The following is a 19,469-nucleotide window of genomic DNA, read 5'->3' on the forward strand; positions in this document are numbered from 1 at the left end:
TCCTTGATACAGTAATAAATTACAAGGACTAGCAAATTAGGAAACAGTTGTTTTTGTTGGCATGCAGTGTAAACTGAGCCGAGTTTTTACAGCTCTAGCAACTGATATTTGATTTTTTTTAAAAGAAAAGACATAGCACTTATTAATGCACTATGGGAAGTCTGGTTGCTATAATCCATTTAGGTTTTCCAAAAGTGATTGGCTAGGTGCCTCACCAAAGTTGCTTTAAAAGCTGAAAAAGAAGGTCTTTACGCAGATTACCTGACTAAAGGATAAAGGAAGACAGAGGCAATACTGGAGTCAAACAATGTACTCTGGGGCAGGCACCATTTGTATTTGTAAATGATGTGAGAAGGGAGCTGAATAGCAAGGGCTCACAATGAAGTATTACAAACAATCTCAGACCATTGAGTGTTCAATAAAATGACATATGAATAGGTAAATATGGATTTGGGGATAAGGAAGAGTAGTTCCAAGCTTACGGATACAGATGAAGGGTCCTGAGCACAGGACCCACACAGAGGAATGACTTGTTAAAGTTTATAGTATTTTCTGAAAGCATCAGCTCAAGTCACAGCAGTGTTTTAAAAAGCAAAGCAAGTTTGGAGAATTAGTAGGAACAGAATAAAGAAAATATAAGTAGTACCATCACTGCACCATGACACACGTTGAAGCCACATCTACCTTTTAAACACTTTGTATGCTTATAGTTCTTCTTAGTGGAATTAGTGAAAGGTGCGGAACTTCTTAGAAATAAGGAACAATTTAACACTTTTCGGTTTGGAAGAGAGAAAGCTGGAGGTGGGTGGGGAATAATGGTGGTCTATTAAATTGTGGATGGTGGGGAGAGATAAATAAGAAATTACTTCCAATTTAACAACCAAAGGTATTTATGTAAGCTAACGTGATAATTTGAAATTAACTAGAAGATATAATTACTCCTGTGTGTGTGACTGGTTTGTGGAAGTGTTTGCCACAGGATATGTGGATGAAAAAATTCATGTGGTTTTATAAACCTGTTTGTTCAACAAATTATGGAAGACAACAATCACTGTTGAATTCTAAATACAGATACAGCCTATGGGATAGAAAGTCCCAGAATGCTACAATGCCAAATATCTAATTCATCTATTGAGGAAAGTATCATACTTTGTGTATCTTTTTAACCTTTTCCTGTAGACTTTTACCACTAGTTGCTGTCAGAGTATATGGGTCACTGTGGACCTTCGGATTGACACAATATAATTTTTTATGTATTTAAAGTGTACATTTTGTTACATAAAATCAACACTATTTATCATTTTAAGTGATTTTAATGTTTTCCACGTGTGTTAGGATTGCTGCTAGTTATCACTGAAACTTGACTTTTATAAACATAATTGTGGGAAATATTTCCCACATATTCCCAATTAGTAACGTAATACACAGGAAATTTGAAAAAAAAAATGCTTTGAAATTGAAAGCTTCAACTTTAAAAAAATGCATTCACAAGTATCAGTTGAAATCCTAGGTACTGATAGTATTTTTTAACATTTCTAAAATTATGTCTTTTTTTTTTTTTTCCTGTGAGGCAACAGCTTTTTTTGTCTCAGTGAAACAGGTAAATATTTATTGAGAATAATTCAGTCTTTCTTGTCATTCTCTCCCTTCCACCTTTAAAATAGGACTTCTCTGAAATCTCAGGGGCATGTTGTTACTGTTACACCTCATAATAGGTGAAAATGAGCTATGTGTTACTCGTACTGTCTCTACATTCTATTAAAAACAAGTGGTTTCCCTTGGGTTTTATTACTTTATTGACCACAAGTGAATATAATACTTATCAATGCATTTAGTATGAGAAAAGAATGATAAATATTTCCCACATATTCCCAATTAGTAACGTAATACACAGGAAATTTGAAAAAAAAAATGCTTTGAAATTGAAAGCTTCAACTTTAAAAAAATGCATTCACAAGTATCAGTTGAAATCCTAGGTACTGATAGTATTTTTTAACATTTCTAAAATTATGTCTTTTTTTTTTTTTTTGTCTCAGTGAAACAGGTAAATATTTATTGAGAATAATTCAGTCTTTCTTGTCATTCTCTCCCTTCCACCTTTAAAATAGGACTTCTCTGAAATCTCAGGGGCATGTTGTTACTGTTACACCTCATAATAGGTGAAAATGAGCTATGTGTTACTCGTACTGTCTCTACATTCTATTAAAAACAAGTGGTTTCCCTTGGGTTTTATTACTTTATTGACCACAAGTGAATATAATACTTATCAATGCATTTAGTATGAGAAAAGAATGATAGAAACTTGCAAACTCAGCTATAGATTAAGCTATACTGGTGTAAAGTATACACAGTTTGTTAGTTTCAGTGTCCATTCAATGTTTGTTTTCATGTTATAATTAATTGCACTCAGTTTGGTTTTTCTTTTCCCCTAGTGGAAGAAACTTCAGTTGATTAGCTCATTTTTACAAATCTTTCGAAGAAAAATGGTAGGCAATACCTCCCACCTGAGAAACTGAGTTGTAGAAAAAGGAGTATTTGCAGAAGGATTCACTTTTTTTTCATTACAAATTTTTATGTGCGTGTTAGATGCACACATGTAAATACTGATTAATGTGTGTGTGATCCAGTGCTGTGATCCTGCTTTCCCTATAGGTAGGTGATGTTACTGGTTGCCTCCTGAAGGCCTGACATGAGACTGGTTAGGTGTACTTTTTCAGATACATCTGGTTTGAGTTAAGGTTTAGTCTCCTGCTTTTTCATTGCCCTGTTCTCACAGAATCACAGAATGGTTTGGGTTGGAAGGGACCTTCGAGATCATCTAGTTCCAACTCCCCTGCATGGGCAGGGACACCTCCCACTAGACTTCTCCTACCAGAGGTTGTAACTTACTAAGTTTCCTAGGAGAGACATATGAATATTCACTCCCTGTTTATTTCCATCAAACTTGGTGGGTTTTTGGTTTTTAGTATGCATTTTAGAACAGGTGTTGTATCAGAACTGGTTTAGTTAGTGGACAGTTGTACCTGTTCAGCTCTGGAAGCAGTAATCTCTAGAAGTACGATAGAGGCAGAATGGGCAAGGATGGAGAGATGGAGAAATAGCTTCTCTAGCAGGTTGAGTTTTGTCTAGGCAGCCTTTCTGGTGACAGATACCTTCACCAGGCATCAGTGGTACACTTCTCAACTCGTTCTTGCGTGTCATCAGTGTTCAACAATGTTAATGCTTTACATATTTTTATAAATCAGTTATTGCTCCTATGCCTTTTGTATCCCTTTTTCTTTTTTTTATGCACAAAGTCTATTTAATATATACTCTTTTCAATGCCAGATGAAAACATTTTTTTCCTTGCACATTACAGTAGTAATATAAAATATATACATTATTTTGCTTTCCAGCTGGTAATTCCTTGAGGTTTTTGCTGATATGTTTCCATTTTGAAATACAATGTATTCTCCATTCAGTTGATCCTGCATTTTCAGTAGTAAGATTTGGAGCATCACTTGCTCACTTGAAAAGGCTCATTTTTTCCCCTTCCAGCTTTGTGGGTAAAGTATTGACTATTTTGTTGAGCTTTTCTCTGCTTTATGTTGACTAAATGCTCCCACGTAATAGAAGGATTTTGTCCAAAGGGTATCATTTTAATATGCCTTTTTCAGAAGTGGATCATTTTTTCTTACGTTATTTCTGAAAAAGCTTTCAGCCAGTTCTGAAACTTCCCAGGCTTAGCTTTGTTTCAAAGACAAACTAGTTCAAATGTAGGAAAATGTAACATTTTAGCCACTTAAGCAAATGCAACAATATTAAGAAACTTGCCTTACTAGCCCTTTTTTTGAAAATAAAGAATACTTCTGCTTTATGTACTTGTCCTAAAGTCTGAACATGTGTAATCAATGTATCTTTAATCTGTTAAATTATTTTGGCATAAGGTTTTAACATCTGCAAATATTTTATATTGAAACATGAATTGCAGATGTTTGGTTTGGTTTTCTGTTGCCTCCTGCTTCCCACTTCAGTAGCTGCATGCTGCGGTAGGTAACATCTTCATGAGAGGGTAGGAAGGAAGTCAATTTTAAGGCAGGTGAAACCCTGTATTTTAGTATAAAAAAAATAAATCAGAAACTTTATTAAATAATTGTGAATTTGGGGAACGTGGAACAATTTCCTGCGTGGGACCTGCCCTCACTTCCCTGTTCTGTTTTTGTGAGAGGGTAGTCGACCCATCCCTGCAGCTGTTGTAGAATGAAATCAAGAAATATGTTACTAGCTACATTGTATTCTTGAGAACTGCTGCTCCCTTTGTCTTAGTCATGTGCACATTACCTTATGAAACAAACATTGTGGTTTATCTCTTCTTCACCTTATGAAAATTTTGTAAATTGTGGTTTTTGTGCTATGCAATGTCTGGTTTTATTTCCTCTGACAGAGTTTACATCAGAAGATACCAAGTGTGGTGGGACCTTAATTTTTATAGCAAATAATTTTCTAGTCATGACTGGCACAAGCTGAAACACATAAAATCAAGTGGGACATTACTAAGCTCCTCAGCTGTTCTGTAGGATTATTCTTTTCATATGCTTAATGCATACATCAGTAGCTTGCCAATATATTCTTGGTGATCTTTTCTTTATACTTTAAAGTTTATCTCATTAATATTAAAATATAGTGTGTGGAGCATGTATGTAAAAACCTGTGAAAATTATTTAACAAGTTACAAGTCTGAAAATGCCCTCAAGATTTTTTGTTACTGGCTATAATGTCTTCAGAAAATTATGTTGTCACTCTACTGTTTGTGATTTTTAGGTTTGGAAGCTTTAGTCATCCCCTTTCTTTCTTAGCAGGACTTCAAACAAGCATTTTTTATCTATTATGAACCTCTAATCATTCTAGCTGTTTTAATCAATTGCTAAAACCATCCTAGTTAGAAATAGCTAAATTTGAAATTCAATTTAGTGTGGCAAGGAAGTATTGAAGAAGCTAATAGTGAACTAGGTACTTCTGTGATCTACAGTGCAGAAAGTAATAATCATTGTTAGGGTTACCAGTTCTCAATATTTAATGTGATGATACCTATCACTGTAGTATCTGATGATTACAAAATGAATGATTCAGACACACGGAGCTCACTGTATAGGATGCCTACTAGTTCTTTTGTCTTTACGCATGGGTAAGAATCCAGATTTCAGTGCTGAATTTCCAGAGCCACAAAGGATATCCAGAATTCCAGTTCAGTATGGTAGTGACAAGACCATTCTATTAATCATAAATCACTTATCATACCATACTTTTATTGTCAATATCTTAGGGTGAGAGCTAGGTAAGGTAACTCTTATCTTTACTGGCACCCACTTAACAAGGGTGGTAATCAACAAGATGTTATCCTGTGGCACTCTATTGGTGTGTCTAAGCCCGAATAAATGTTCTTTAAATTTACAATTAAAAATTATTTGCACTTAGATTATGAATGTGTTCAGCTATCCAGTTAATATGGCCTCTCACCCTTTCCAACCCAAAGTGTCATAAATGCAGGTTGCTGCAGAGATTAGTATTTCTTCATGGCTTGCTAGCTATAATTTTAAATATACCATACTTTCAATGATAATATTTTACAGCAGAAGGTTGAAACTAGCTTGTTGGAATCTCAAATTATCTTTCTGTTATCTTGAACAAATACTGTGTTGCTATTTCTGTTTTTCTGGATCAGTTCTAACACAGGCAGGGACATGGTATATATCCTTTCAAAACAATGTTGAGATTGCACTGTTACTTGGAAACTTTGCCCTAAGGAAAAACTTGCTTTTTGCAATTGTTTGAGCTCCAGCTACATGACTTCTTTCAGTACGTAGGCTGCAAAACCTCCTACGGAACTGGGATCAGACCAGCACAGATTGACAACCTAAATTAAGCTTCATTCCCTCATGCAATTTAGGCCTCTTTTTCAACATTGTACCTGATAGAGCAGTTCTCCAAGACCAGTTCAGATGTTCAGATTAAGTAATTACTTCTTAGCCTGACTGTGGGTGACAAACTGAAAGGCTCTGTTTGCACTGAAGCATTCTTATGTTGCTAAAAACATGCGGATCCTTTACCTTGACAGATACTTAGGGTGTTCTTGAAGGAGCTGTCTGGATAAACTTACTTTAATTTGTTGATTTGGGTGGATCTCTCACAATTATGTGCTTTAACAACAGCATACTTGTCCTTAATTTGAACGTCTCCAGTATCGTACACAGCTCCATCAGATTTGTAACTACTTAAGATTTCTTTACGTTTTCCTAAGGGTTGAATCATTCACAAGTATTTCTTATTTACTCTTTTACATCATTTGTTAAGTTTACTATCCTGTCCATCTGCATCTTTTAAGAGTCTAAAATATTGCGTTGATGTTGCATACTTGTTTCTTGTTGTTCTCAGAGCACATTTCTCAAAAGTTTGTTCTAAAGGCTTGTTCTGTGCTTGCACCTCTTTGCTTGGCACAGGAAACTCTGAATGTGATCTTACTGCTTCTATAGCTCATTGATGGAATTTTCAGATAACTGCTTCTTTTCTTTCACTAAAACACCAGAAAATTAAACACTCCTCCCTTGAGGAATTTCTCATACATAAAACATACTCCTAAAAAAGCAAGCCAATCACTTGCAAAAGATTACTTAGATATAATTCACATTCAGGTTATAAAAGGGGGGATTTTCTCCCTATATTTGCAAAGTCCGAATTCATTTTAAGCTGTCTAATTCTTGCTGAATCTGTGTATGATTTAGTACAGCTATCCTTAAGGACAGATATTCAAGTTGGACCCACTTATGCCATTACTGTTGATTGGCTGCTCCCTTTTCAGTGTTGCAGAGCGCTCCCATAGATTTTTGAAAGCAGGAAACTAAAAAATCTAGGCAATATTAGCTGATGGCTATAATCCTTCTTTGACAAGACCAGCTATTTGTCAAAACTGTTCTACAACTCCAGTAAATAAAATAGAATCCCATTTGAGATTTCCAAAGGGCAGCCTGTTTTTTTGCTGGATACTCATGAAACTGCAATATACAACCCAGACTCTCTAAAGTTTTTCTGGTAATGAGTTTCTAGTTACTCTTCCAATTACGCACATCTTACATTTTTTCCACTTTTTGTGATTTGAGATCCTGTAGTCCCATTTTGCACTTAGTACAAGCAGCTGTGAATTTCCCAATAATACAGTGAAGGACTCAGCATTGCAGATGGTTTTGGGTTGCAACTTGTCTCCTCAAGGCCTTGCAGTATTTATTACAAAACTACAAGCCTTGCAAAATTTCCAGAACCAAGCTATTCTTATCAAGAAAGAAGAAAAGGTCAAAAGTAGAATATAGTTGGGTTTTTTCTTTCTGACATTTTCTTCTTATTTTTTGAGCCTTCTGAAGAATGGACTTGCATCAGAAATTCCATGAGGGTTCCTGCTTTTTTTTTTCTTCTAGGGCCTTCCCTCTGGTCTGTTTTGCTGTCTTTCCAAATCAGCTGGTAAGAAATCCTTTTATAATCACCAGTTCTTCTTGTTAGGTCACCTTGTGATTAATCTCATTACAATAAAACAAAGAATCGGTGACCTGTTGGTTTCTAAACACTCTCCTGAAATTCAGTGTTGAAAAATCACATTGCTTTGTCCAGTAAGTAGAGAGGCACTATTTTGGTCCAACTTGACTGTATGGTGGAAAAATAATTCTGTTCCCCTCCACCGCCCCCCTTTTTATTTTTATTTTTTTCCTAGAAGGAAAACACACTCAAAACCAAACTGAAGATTCTGGAGAAATATGTGGATAAGCTATGCATGTACCTGATAGTAACTTTGTGTACCTTAAATAATGAGAAATGTACAATGTCTGGTGTCACCAGACCTCCTTGGCCATCAGAAGTAGTAGTGGCATAAATAGCTACACTGAGCCATGTGTTTTGTGCAGATTGAGGCATTTGACTACCTGAAAAGTGTGTCCTACAGTGTGGGAAACTATGTTGTTTTGTGTAATGACAAATACCTCTTCTGTGCTGTACACTCATGATGCCTGTTGCTACTGCTCTGGAATAGAAAAAGTCAAAATACTGAAAATCATTGGTGCTAATGTGTAAACAAAAGGAAGACGTATTTTCTTTGAGGTCAGAAAGATAAAAGAGAACAAATTATTATTTCTAAAAAGCCTGGGAAAAGTGAAGGTAGCATCTATATAGTTTCATAATGTAGTTGGCATGGTGTTCAGGCCAATGACAATACATAATTGTATTTGATACTGTAGGTGTTTGAACTTGCATAATTGAATGCAGAACATTTACTGATTATTAGAAAGAACTTGGCAAGGATGGAATATATTAAAGATATTTCACATAAACTTCATATTTATTTTTTATTCCCCCCAAAAAATCCCCCAAAAAAGCTCTGCTTTTGCCACAATTATGTGCTATTGCTCTAAATTATGTCTTTGGAAGCCCTTTTCAGCCTCGTGAGATTTTTTGAGTGGTCTAATTTTTTTAACTATCAATGTTACTGTAAGTAAATATCAAGGAAGAAGTCACATTAGAAAGAAAGAATTCCTGCATGCTTAGTCTGGAGAGCTGATGTTTTACAGTGTAGGTCATGCTTCTCTCCCAGTGTAACAGGAAAATGTTTCAGAATCATCTGGAATTAAAATTGATTATAAAGAAAGCAAGGCTTACAGGGAAAGGTGGTGTCTTTCTGTAGACCAGTTAATGTAACAAACTCAGCAAGCTTTTGGTATTACAAAGACCATTGTGATCTGAAGCAGAGGCAGTAACTTCAACCTAACTACTGCTGTTATGCTGATGGTGTCACCTATGTTTACAGCTATCCTTCTGGTATGTAAAAATGTGTGTGGCAGTTGCAGCTCACCTCCATCCCAACAACCCCCCAGAAGCTAGCCAAGCTTTCATATGTTTTCTTTTCAACTAAATATCAAGTAATTCTGACCCCACAGCCTATATCTGTAGAATAATCACAGAAATGAGGAATATTAGTATGTGTTCTGGGAGGCTGTCTCTCCAGTCCTCTCTGGTTTAATGATACAACACGCTTGGAAAGATGTAACCGAATACAAACTCACCGTGCTTATACCCAGCATCTCAAGTATTTTAGTTTAACATTACTGGTTTTATGCTATTTGTAGTGATGCAGTTTAAAGAAATGAGAGTGGGCATGTAGGAGTCCCCTGACCATAAAGATGAATATAGGAATAAAAAATTGTTTGGTTTTATTTACTTATTGGATTTGAGGTAATAATCCACCTTCTGATATGTGCTTAACCTGGGCCAAGGTTTTAACAGGTTATGAGCAGATGACTTTGCTTGGCTGACTTACTGCTTTGCATTGCTATTCCTTCTGTTTATGTTACTCGCTATGTTACATGTTTGATTTCCATTTGTAGACTCTATGAAGTGTTTGATGTATTTGTATAAGCAATTTGATTCCTGAAAATAAGTTCTCAATTAGATGCCATTACTGTACAACAGTACACTGGCAACATTCTGAGATAAAGCCCTTTGTTTAATAACACAATGAATGTTATTAGTCTGTTACAGTAAGCAAGTAAACATTAAAAAACAGTTTGTAAAACTGAGGAGCTTTTGAATTCTAGAATTCTGGAGCATGTCAAATTGGTGCATCTGTTTCTGTCTTTAATATTTCAATGAAGTGTTTTTCTATTGATTCATGACAAAAGCATTTCAAATCATGTGTTCAGGTTTCAGTTTTGACATTCACACCTCTAAAAATAATTTCCAGTGCCAATTTCCAGATTGAGGTTGAAAACATAAAATTGAAAATTTCTGTTCTTTTTTCTTTTCAGTTACAGTTCTTAGGAATCACAGGTTGCTTCTTGCAGCCACAATAATTGGAAATGCTTAATTTCCTCTAAAGTAAAAGCTAGTATTTTCCTGGAATTAGATGTCTTCAGAATAAAAGTAAAAAATATTTAGAAACTTCTATAAAATCATCAAATCTGTTAAAATAAACTGCATACTTACACTTGCCTCTGTTCCCTACCATTATTAGTGTTGGAATTTAGTCGGTACACAGAACTCATGCTTTGCTGCTGGAGCAGGCAAAGCTGTGTTGAGCTCTTAGCGTAAATATCCTACACAAAGCTCTGCCATGTGAAAGCGTATAAAGTATAAATAAAGGTGAAAAGTATACAATATATTGTATAGTTTGAGTGTACAAAGGAGCCTTCATGGAAGCTGTTGCTTTTATCATGTTCAGGACTTAAGAAAAATAGAAGGTAGTGTGACCCAGAAAGATAATTTTTTATATTCTCTTTCTCCCCATATTCCTCTTTGTGGCAATTATACTTCCTTGTGTCCTGTCCCAAGGCTATTCTAGTTGGGTAGCAAAACTGTTGGCTTTCAGATGTTGAAATAGTTCCAGGTGTGCTGTTTATAAGAGTGCTCCAAAACTCAGAAGGATAGTAATCTCCCAGTGGGAAAGCTTGTCTATTGCAAGGATTTTCGCATTAGTCATACCTGTTTGTTTTTCTTTTAATGCTACAAATGTTTGCTTTGTAATATTTTAAGGTAAATTTAAACTGTTCCATGATATAGTTCCAAATATGGTTTGTTATTTTCTTTTTTCCAGTTGTTTCAAGATTGGTAAATGAGACAAATATTGCCATTCAGAAAAAAATAATTACAATGTCTCTCTTTGAAAAACAGGTCTATACTTTGCATCTGTATGCATATATAAAATTTCTGTAGTATATAGAAAATGATGCAAGTTAATATGTAACATTTGATAATTTGAATTTTATTGATGTATACTCTTGTTGGGTGTTACAGGTGCTGAACCATTAATAATTTACTGACTTTGTCTTTACAATATGCAGTGTCTGGTAACTTTGAAGTTCAGGAGTCAACTCGAAAGTTTGCTGGAGCTGACTAATGATTCACTAGAGATTTTTGAGAGATATTTTGTCATCAATTTTAAGCTTGGAGAGGTTTGCTGTTGCAGCCATCTGGTAATTCTTGGTTCTCTGGAGGAAAGAGGAGCCTTTTGATAAAATAGATCAAAGCATTCTGCTCTTTCAGTGACTGATACCTATAAGTAACTTAGAAGTTTCTCAAAACAGTTTCACAATGCCTGTCTCGTTTGCCAAACTTTTGCATTCTAGTTACAATACAATATGGACCATGACTTGTATTTTAATTATATTCAGTTAATTATTTAAATTATTATTTTAATTTATACATTACCGGTCTACGTGTTCTGTAAACCAAGAGATTTGTGGTGTACTAAATACTCTGTCATTATAAATAAAATCACTGTACTGTACAGTTAATATTGTACACTCAAAGACTGTACTTCTGCTATGCTATAAGGTTGAGATATGGATGTACCTCTTAAACTGCAGGTGATGTACAACTGTAGTGTAAAAACATGTATCATGCTATTTCTAGAACTCATTCTGTTAGTGACTGGAATTCTCACATGGGGCTTGCAGATGTTTGGCAGTGAAGAACAAATATGCGTGAGTTTGGACAGGAAGTGTGTATTGCAACATCCACTTAAAATGGGATCGATCTAGTGCTGGATTGTGCATACACATTTGAGATTTGTCTGGAATCAGGATGTTGTTTCTATTCTATCAGACATTCCAGATGTGCAGTTGCCATGGCCACACATGTCTAGTCTTCTCAAAGAGCGAGTTTATTGCATCACAAGTGTGGTACAAGTAGCCAAAAAGAATGCTGAAATTGTCTTTTACCTTGCAAGTTGTTCAGTTGAAGGATGTCTGAGTTAGATTTGGTGCTGTGTTACAGCAGAAGAAAAGGAAGCATTACTAGTAATGCACTATGCACTGTGCATAAAAAGAGGCCATATATTCTTGCTAGGGGTGAGTTGGGAGGTGTGTTTGTGCCATGTTAGAAGGTCACTGGAATGACTGATGTATTGACAAAAAGAAAATTGAGCCTTATTTATCACATTGTCCTCAGTTAAAGCCTATCAGCCTATCAAGGAATTTCAGAAATAGTTGATGTCTTGGGCTGTAGCCTGTATAATGCTAACAAATATATATATAGTGTCTATTAATAGGTTAGCCTTATTATCAGTTAACCATTCAAAGGATAGTATTGGCTTAGTGACAGATGTCAACAAATATTAAGTAGTTACCAGAAGTTCTTCAAACTTGCTTTTCTTTATATTAGATAGTTTACAGAGAGGAAAATACTTTAGAAGAGACTGAAATTTTAAGGACTTAACACATTTAAAATTCAAACTAGATAACTAGTATGATACTAAATTAGCAGAAAATAGAATGATGGGAGTTTGGTGAAGGAACAGCTTCTTCCATGTTAACATTTGCTAGAGCTCAGATTTGACAGTGGAATACATCTAGCAGAAGAAAATTCCATGTACTTGTGCTGCTTGTTGTTATTGTTTAAACTTTTCAGTGAGCTATCCAAGATAGGTCTGGTGCTCTTGTTTCTCATTAAGCTCACAAACAATGGTAAATTTGTAGTTCCATAGTTTATAATCCTCCACAGCGTGTTGTATCTCTGAATCAGATGCATATGCTTACCTGATTGTTTATGTCCTTGTCTGCTTGACATGTGCTTCCTAGCAGCTACAGTTCAACTTTTTTTTTTTTTTTCTCCTTCTTTGTGTTGTTTTTTTTCAGTGTGGGAACTTTGCTGTTTTGGTGGATGTTCATATTTTGCCTCAAGGCTCCAGTAAAGACACCAGCTGGTTTTCAGATCATGAGAAAGAGGTACAACAAATACCAATTCTACTTCAAAAGCATGTGGCTTCAGGGAAAAAGTTGGATTGCCTTGAACTGTTCAGAACTTTTCAGTGCTATGACAATATTGTTAGTTATACCAAATGGTCAGCAGTTGCTGTGGGACCCCTAAGCCAACCATATGTGCTTTTTGGGTCACTAATGACCACTTGCAATTTGCCTTTTCATTTTTTAACTCTCTGTATGTGTGTACATGTATGTGTGCATGTTTTTTTTATTTTATTTTTATAATTTAAATATGTTTTTAAAATTAAAAGTTTTCATTAATGTCTGTAAATTATCCCAAGTGATGTAAACCAGATTGTAACAGGTATCATTTTTGCAGAGCTTGTTGGTGAAATATCTTTCTACAAGTTGTTCTTTTTCCTCTCAAAAGCATGAATGATGTTGCATTTAGAGAGTGCAAGAAAATATAAATATGCATGATAAACTATAACAGAACCATTGTATCTTATGAAAAGAAACTCCCAATCTTTAGCCCTTGTATATCCTGACAACAGATGAAATTTTGGAAAATCAGTGACCAGCAAAATTATGAATGTAACTTGTCAAGTTCTGTGTGATTTCTGCTACAGTCTTGTGATGAGTTACTGGTGGGAGTTTTCCCCTATTTGAGTCTGTGTGGGAACTTGAGAACTTCCCTATTGAAAATGAAGGCAGGACATGTTTCAAATGCCTGTGGACTTTCCCGCAAGTCTCTGTTACGGTAATTTCCACCAGATAGCTTTCCTAATAATGGCATAATTAACTTGTCACTGCAGAGAATCCCCGTACATCTCAAAGTAAGACATTTAAATAAAATTGAAAGAAACAATAAATTAATATTCAGAGAGAGTGAAAACCGAATGTGTAACAGCATGTGGTTCATCTGATTTGTGCTTTATTAAGTGTAAAAATAAGAAAATAGGGGAAATCTTATAGACTTCTTTTTTTCTGAGTAAATGAGTACTCATTACGCCTACTATTTATAACCGGTTTAATGTCCTGGTTATCTGACTTTTAAGTGTTTTCAGAATGTATTTTGTAAGACTGCCAAAACAAAATATACAAATTTCAGGAAATTAGATCATGATTGATTTAATAAAGAGGCATGACAGGGCAGCATTCATTACATTTCTGTGACCACACGTTTTGAGTGAAGTACAAAGGTTGCATATTTTCGGCAACCAAGAAGTGCGATTCCAATAACTTTACAATTCACTTCCTGAAAGTCCCACACAGAATCTTTGTTAAAGTGGGAAGAAAAAGGTCAGTTAGGTATTATAGGCAAATGATGTCTATGTATTTATTTATTTATTTTATGAAAGCTTTTACATATTAATCACAAGTAGTTTTCTACATTTTTGTTGTTTTCAAATTCTGCAAGATCCTAGTGGTTGCACAGCTCTCTGCTTGTCAGTGAGAAAAGCAGATGCCTCTTAGACCCTCTGTAACACAACCAGGACTTCTGCTCATCCCTGGCTTACCCTTGGATGAAAGTCAGCGGCTGCTGTTTGTAGGAGATGGAGCCTGGGGATGTGATCCCAGGCAGACAGAAAGAGCAGGGCTAGCCTGGCAACTGCCAGCTCTTGCTGTAGTGCAGGTTGTGTAGAGCAGGCTGGGACCTAAACAAGTACCCATAAGCATGAGGCTGCTGTAAGAAAATACAGTGTACGTTGTCTGACTGGGTGCTGTAAAGACCACAGTTTGCACACTGCTGTCATATGTCATATGTGGAGTCATCTTGGGACTGCTGCAAGATGCAAATTAAAGCTTTTGGGGGAATTTTTCTCTTTCTACCCTTCAAATTTCCCTGCCTTTTCTGTCCTGTCTCTTCTGCTGGGATAGCAAAGTCAAATCTTTGTACTTCCAGAAGCATTTATTAAACTGATTTCTATTCACATAATTACTGTAATCTCTCCATCTGCATATAGAAGGTCTAGGTTACAAGTTTCTTTTAGCAGTGCTAAGTATGTAAAGGCTACTTTCTTGAAGCCTGTTCTTGCTTATGCTTTCTTAAACATAGATCTGTAGAGTTCTTTGTGGAGAACCATTTAAATAATATGTCCATAAACTAAAATATTTTCTGTGTAAATTGAGGAAGTGCATGCTAATCTTTATTGTTGCAGAAGGAACCAAATGCACACTATATTTCCATTGCTTTCTAGACCTTTTCATTCTAACCTGAATGCATAGTCCTGTAGGAGTGTGTAATGAATCACTTTAATGAGTTAAACAGAAGAATAAGTAGATAAAATATTTTAGAATCGTATGCTTCAAGCAGAAAGGAAAATGTATTTCTTACTGTAAGGAGAAAATATTCTTTGTGGTTGACCAATATACGTGTATTGCTTTAATTGAGAGCAGTATTTTAAAGCTTTGTTGCTCTGCATACTTTCTAGATTAATCAAAAGCAAATTTCAAACCAAGATATTTTAGTTTAGATGGTAGTAATAGAATTTTGTTGATTGTCCAAACACTGTAAAAAGGTAAAATTATATTTTTATGTGCCACAAAGTATAGTTTCTGTGAGCACATAATTATGCACAATGGAAAATTAGGATACTGAGGGCAAAGTCTCAAATATGTGTGTATGTATGAATCTGAAAACTTATTCTGGTATTCAACAGATTTATTTATTTTTTTCTTTTACTCCAAGTTTTTGTCTATGGTTATTCTGGCTGAATAGTTTGTTCTTCAGTTGTATGTGGGGTTTATTGTGCTTTGCTGAAAGAAATATGAAAGATATGAATGGTTATGTGTAGGAGCAGAAAAATCAAAATGGACTAGAGAAATTAGGTTGCTGTGACCTAATTAGTTCAGAGTTTTGCCCCCAAAATTACACTGAATTGAACCAAAGTATTTGTTGTGATTTGTAAGGATTAGTGCAGAGAAACAGTGTTTTGAGAATTCCTGGGAGGATTTTTACTAATATTCTGCTTAATTATCTAATGTTATGATACATTTTTAACATGTATTTTTTCCTACTTTGCATATAAATGAAAACAATTTGTTGTTGAAAATCATTAGTATTGTAATATAATGTATTTCATCTGTGAGGTAAGACTTGCTAAATGTACTTCCTGCCCTGTTTCATAGCAAAATTAATTGATTCCCCACTCCTCCCTCTTGTTCCTGTTAATTTCCTCATTATGTGGGTCTGACCTCTATGTGATACCTCAGTACTTGATTGCATATAATGTTTTATCTTTTTATGTGAAAAGGAGTGATTTTTCTATTGATTTGTGTTGTATGTCTGTGGGCACGCATGTAACTTCAGATCTAAATAGGCTAATGGTTACTCTTTCAGGAGGTCTGCATGCTGTTAGAAGAAGTTGTTGCTTCAAGGGTCAAACATTACTTGGAAGCACGTAAACAGCGTGGTCAGTGGAAATCAATGGATCATGCGCCATCTGGTCCTTTGTTTCTTACCGGTAAAAAAAACTTATTTAACGTTATAAAATAAAGTAAGATACAGTATGGTGGTAACTGCTGTTCTTTATTTTTTCCATGAGAAATTTGCCATCAGGAGAGCCAGCAAGCCTGAAATAGGTGGTCTGACATTTGGATTTGAGATTACTTCAGCTAAGTTCTTGAGAAAGTGAAGTGGGTTTTCATTTTCTATGTCATTGAAAAATGAACATAATGCTTGTACTATTAGTATGAGACCTTATCATCAGAATGAAAAGAATAAATGGTATAATCCCAGGTTCTCCAAAATTAATGGAAATCTTGCTGGTTTTTTAGATCTCATTTCCACTTGAACATTTAGATTAGAAAGTTTTAGTTGAGAAATAATATATTTGCTTATCCCTCTTCTGACAATCTGTTCATTCTTAGAAAGTTGCTATTATGTGATAAACGGCTTTTGTAATTTCACTGGCGTTACTGCAGATTTGGCAGTAACATTGATGACTTTGGTGGTGATTATTTTGCAAAAGAGAGCAGTAGTAAGAGCATTTACCCAAATGGAACGTTTATAATTGTTGTTATTTTTGTGTGTGTGAGGGTGGTGAGACTAATAAGTATAATTTCAGTACATGCATGTTTTAAACTGAAGATAATGATCACTATAGCTTGTGCTCTAATGTTCAATCCACTTTGGGGCTAAATGGCTTGCCAGTTTTTGTTTACTGTTATTTCGCTTGCTGTTCTAGTCATTGCAGTGGGTTTTACAGTTGATAGGCTTATCTGCAGGTATTGTATCACACAAGCAATTTATTTTAAACCAGTTTTTAAGGAATAATGACTTTTTTTTTTTAATTACCAGCCTAGAGCATGTTATAAACTTGTCACAGAAAAGAACGGCTGCAGTTGTAAAGCCCTGTTTTGGCTATGGTTTCTCACATTTCCTTAAATGTATTGAAAAATACCTCTACAGAAATATGAATTCTGCAATGAAAGTAATTGTATATGTGCAATGTACAATCAGTATACTGATGCAAATTTTTAAATTTCAAGTATATCATATGTCACTTCTGAACAAATTCTTTTCCTCTCAGTCTGAAAAGTTAAATTCCTGTACAATTCCAGTCGACGGTTGCAATTTTAAACACTATTTTCAATACTAATGAGTGTTTTTATTAAAGAAAACACAGGTTAAATATTGTATGGTTTGCTTATTGTTGCAAAATTGTAGGCATATAGGGGAGACAGGTATTATGGCATGTAAAAGAGGGGTTTTTCCACCCACAAGAATACAATACTGCATAAGGAAAAAGTGCTTCAAGACACTAAAGGATTTTCAAACACTTTTTTCCTTGCATGTTGTAACTACGTTTTATTCCTTTAAAATATTAGTGTTTATGAAATGTGAACTTTCAGATTCTTGCACATTTCTGGTTTTGAGTTAAAAGATTTTATTACAGTGGAGGCAGAAGGACCTTAGACGGTGGGATCATAATTTGAGATCTCTTGTGTTTTTTCTGTTTTCTTTTACCAAGTGTTTTATTAATTTATTTTTTTTTAAGTTTCCTGCCTCAGTTAAAAGTAGGTTTTCAAAAACAATTCTGTCAGATAAAACTGCCAAACACAACAATTGTTTTTATGTATGCAGACAGATTAAACACTAATTTGAGGGTGTTTGTGAGGTTTTAGGGTCTTACATTTTCTTTTATATCGTGAACTTTTCAGTAAAAATACTGGTATGCTGTCCCAGGGTTGTGAACTGGTATTCTGTTTGACCCTTCCTCTTACATCCTGAAAACAAAAATCTTACATATTTGAGGAGGTCATCAGTAATATATGTGATAATTTTAGATTTAAGAATATTTACTTTGAATGAGGCAGTTTTCTGCAGTTAATCTCACCATCATTAATTAATGCTAAAGAAAGAAAGAAAACAGTCTGTGATAATGAACATTCATGTTGAACTTCATTTCCAAATCCATCTCTTCCTCTTCTCTCAACCTGCTTTGCTCAGGGCTGTAATTTGTAAGAAAGGAGTGCTTTGTTCAAGTCCAAGAATCAAGTTTATTCAAGTTACATTCAAGTCTGTTCTTACCAGAGAAGGAAATAAAAGAATAGGTGGGTGTTCACCAGAGAACTGCAGCCTACCTCCTAGGGACTGACCCTTCTAGGTGAGCCACAAGTTTAACAGTCTTCAGCATTTATCATCACTCGAACATGGCCCAAAAACTTGTATTTTTCCTTCTTCTCTAGGATCACATGTTCTGCTTGCAGAGTACAATAATATGTTTCTGAATTTTTTCACACACAGATGAAGTGCAAGATAGCTGGCCAGTGTTTGGCTGACAGTGTTTTGCAGTATACAAAGAAATGAACAACCTTGGTATGTGGCTAACTACGTACACATGCTGTAGATGCTGCTGGTGAAATGTTTAAGCTTGCAGCTTTTGTTGTATTTGGAGGTTATTAAGAGCTTTTGAGCTCTTTAAACTGAATGTGGGGTTTTTTTGCTCAAAGTTATGCAAGTCTGTATCTAGAGTTTCATTGCTGTAAAACCCCTACTATTTTAAGGAAGAGTGAAGCTATAGAAAAAATGTTAAGATGTTTATTAGCTTGTTATTTAGTGCTTCAAGTATCCCAAGTCAGAATTTACACTTCTATTTGAACTCAAGTTTTCTCAGGTCAACTTTAATTAGTCGGCTCTCCACATTACACGATATATTAAATTTTTATTAGAATCAGAACTGTTAGACTGGTATCAGTAAGATCTTAGACTACCTCTGATATTAAAGCTTATCTTATCAGGATTTTCTTCAGAAATAAGAAGCCAAGATACCTTAGTTTGAGGAGATCTCATCCTGCTGTCTAGATCTGTTGAGCAGAGAAGTCTGTTGCTAAGCTGGCTACCATGACTATTTTGAAGAGAAAATCTTCACCTATTGCAATTTCTTTTTAGGATTAATGTTATATTAAGTTTAACATTAATATTATTTAATAATACCTTTCAGTTTTGTGGCACATAATATAAATATCCATGCATGTTACTTGTTAATTTACATTTCTGTTTCATTTAAGTTACACCCACAGAGCAGTGTGTGGTGGGTCGCATACTATCTCATTAGGAAATCTGTGGGTGTTACACACTGGAGAAGAAAGAAAGAAAGAAAGAAAGAAAGAAAGAAAGAAAGAATGGAAAAACGAGAGAAAGTAGCCAAGACAAGCAAGTTCTTCCTATTCTTCCTTCTGTCTGAACAATTTCCCCACCCCTCCCAAATGGCCAGTATGAACAGTTTGCCAAAGTAAGCTTTAATTTGGTCT

At 35.1% G+C, this 19,469-nt stretch overlaps 1 protein-coding gene across 1 annotated transcript in view; it reads left to right on the top strand.

The window, feature by feature from the left end:
- The first annotated feature begins 5,484 nt into the window (after positions 1–5,484).
- SLX4IP (SLX4 interacting protein) overlaps positions 5,485–19,469 on the top strand; it is a 45,160-nt gene continuing 31,175 nt past the window's right edge. Inside the window, exons 1-3 of the mRNA XM_010000175.1 lie at positions 5,485–5,511; positions 12,645–12,734; positions 16,054–16,177. Coding sequence (XP_009998477.1) covers positions 5,485–5,511; positions 12,645–12,734; positions 16,054–16,177 — 241 coding nt within the window. The remainder of the gene's footprint in view (positions 5,512–12,644; positions 12,735–16,053; positions 16,178–19,469) is intronic.

Source organism: Chaetura pelagica, unplaced genomic scaffold, assembly GCF_000747805.2.
Source record: "Chaetura pelagica isolate M959 unplaced genomic scaffold, ChaPel_1.0 scaffold336, whole genome shotgun sequence".
Lineage (NCBI taxonomy): Eukaryota > Metazoa > Chordata > Aves > Apodiformes > Apodidae > Chaetura > Chaetura pelagica.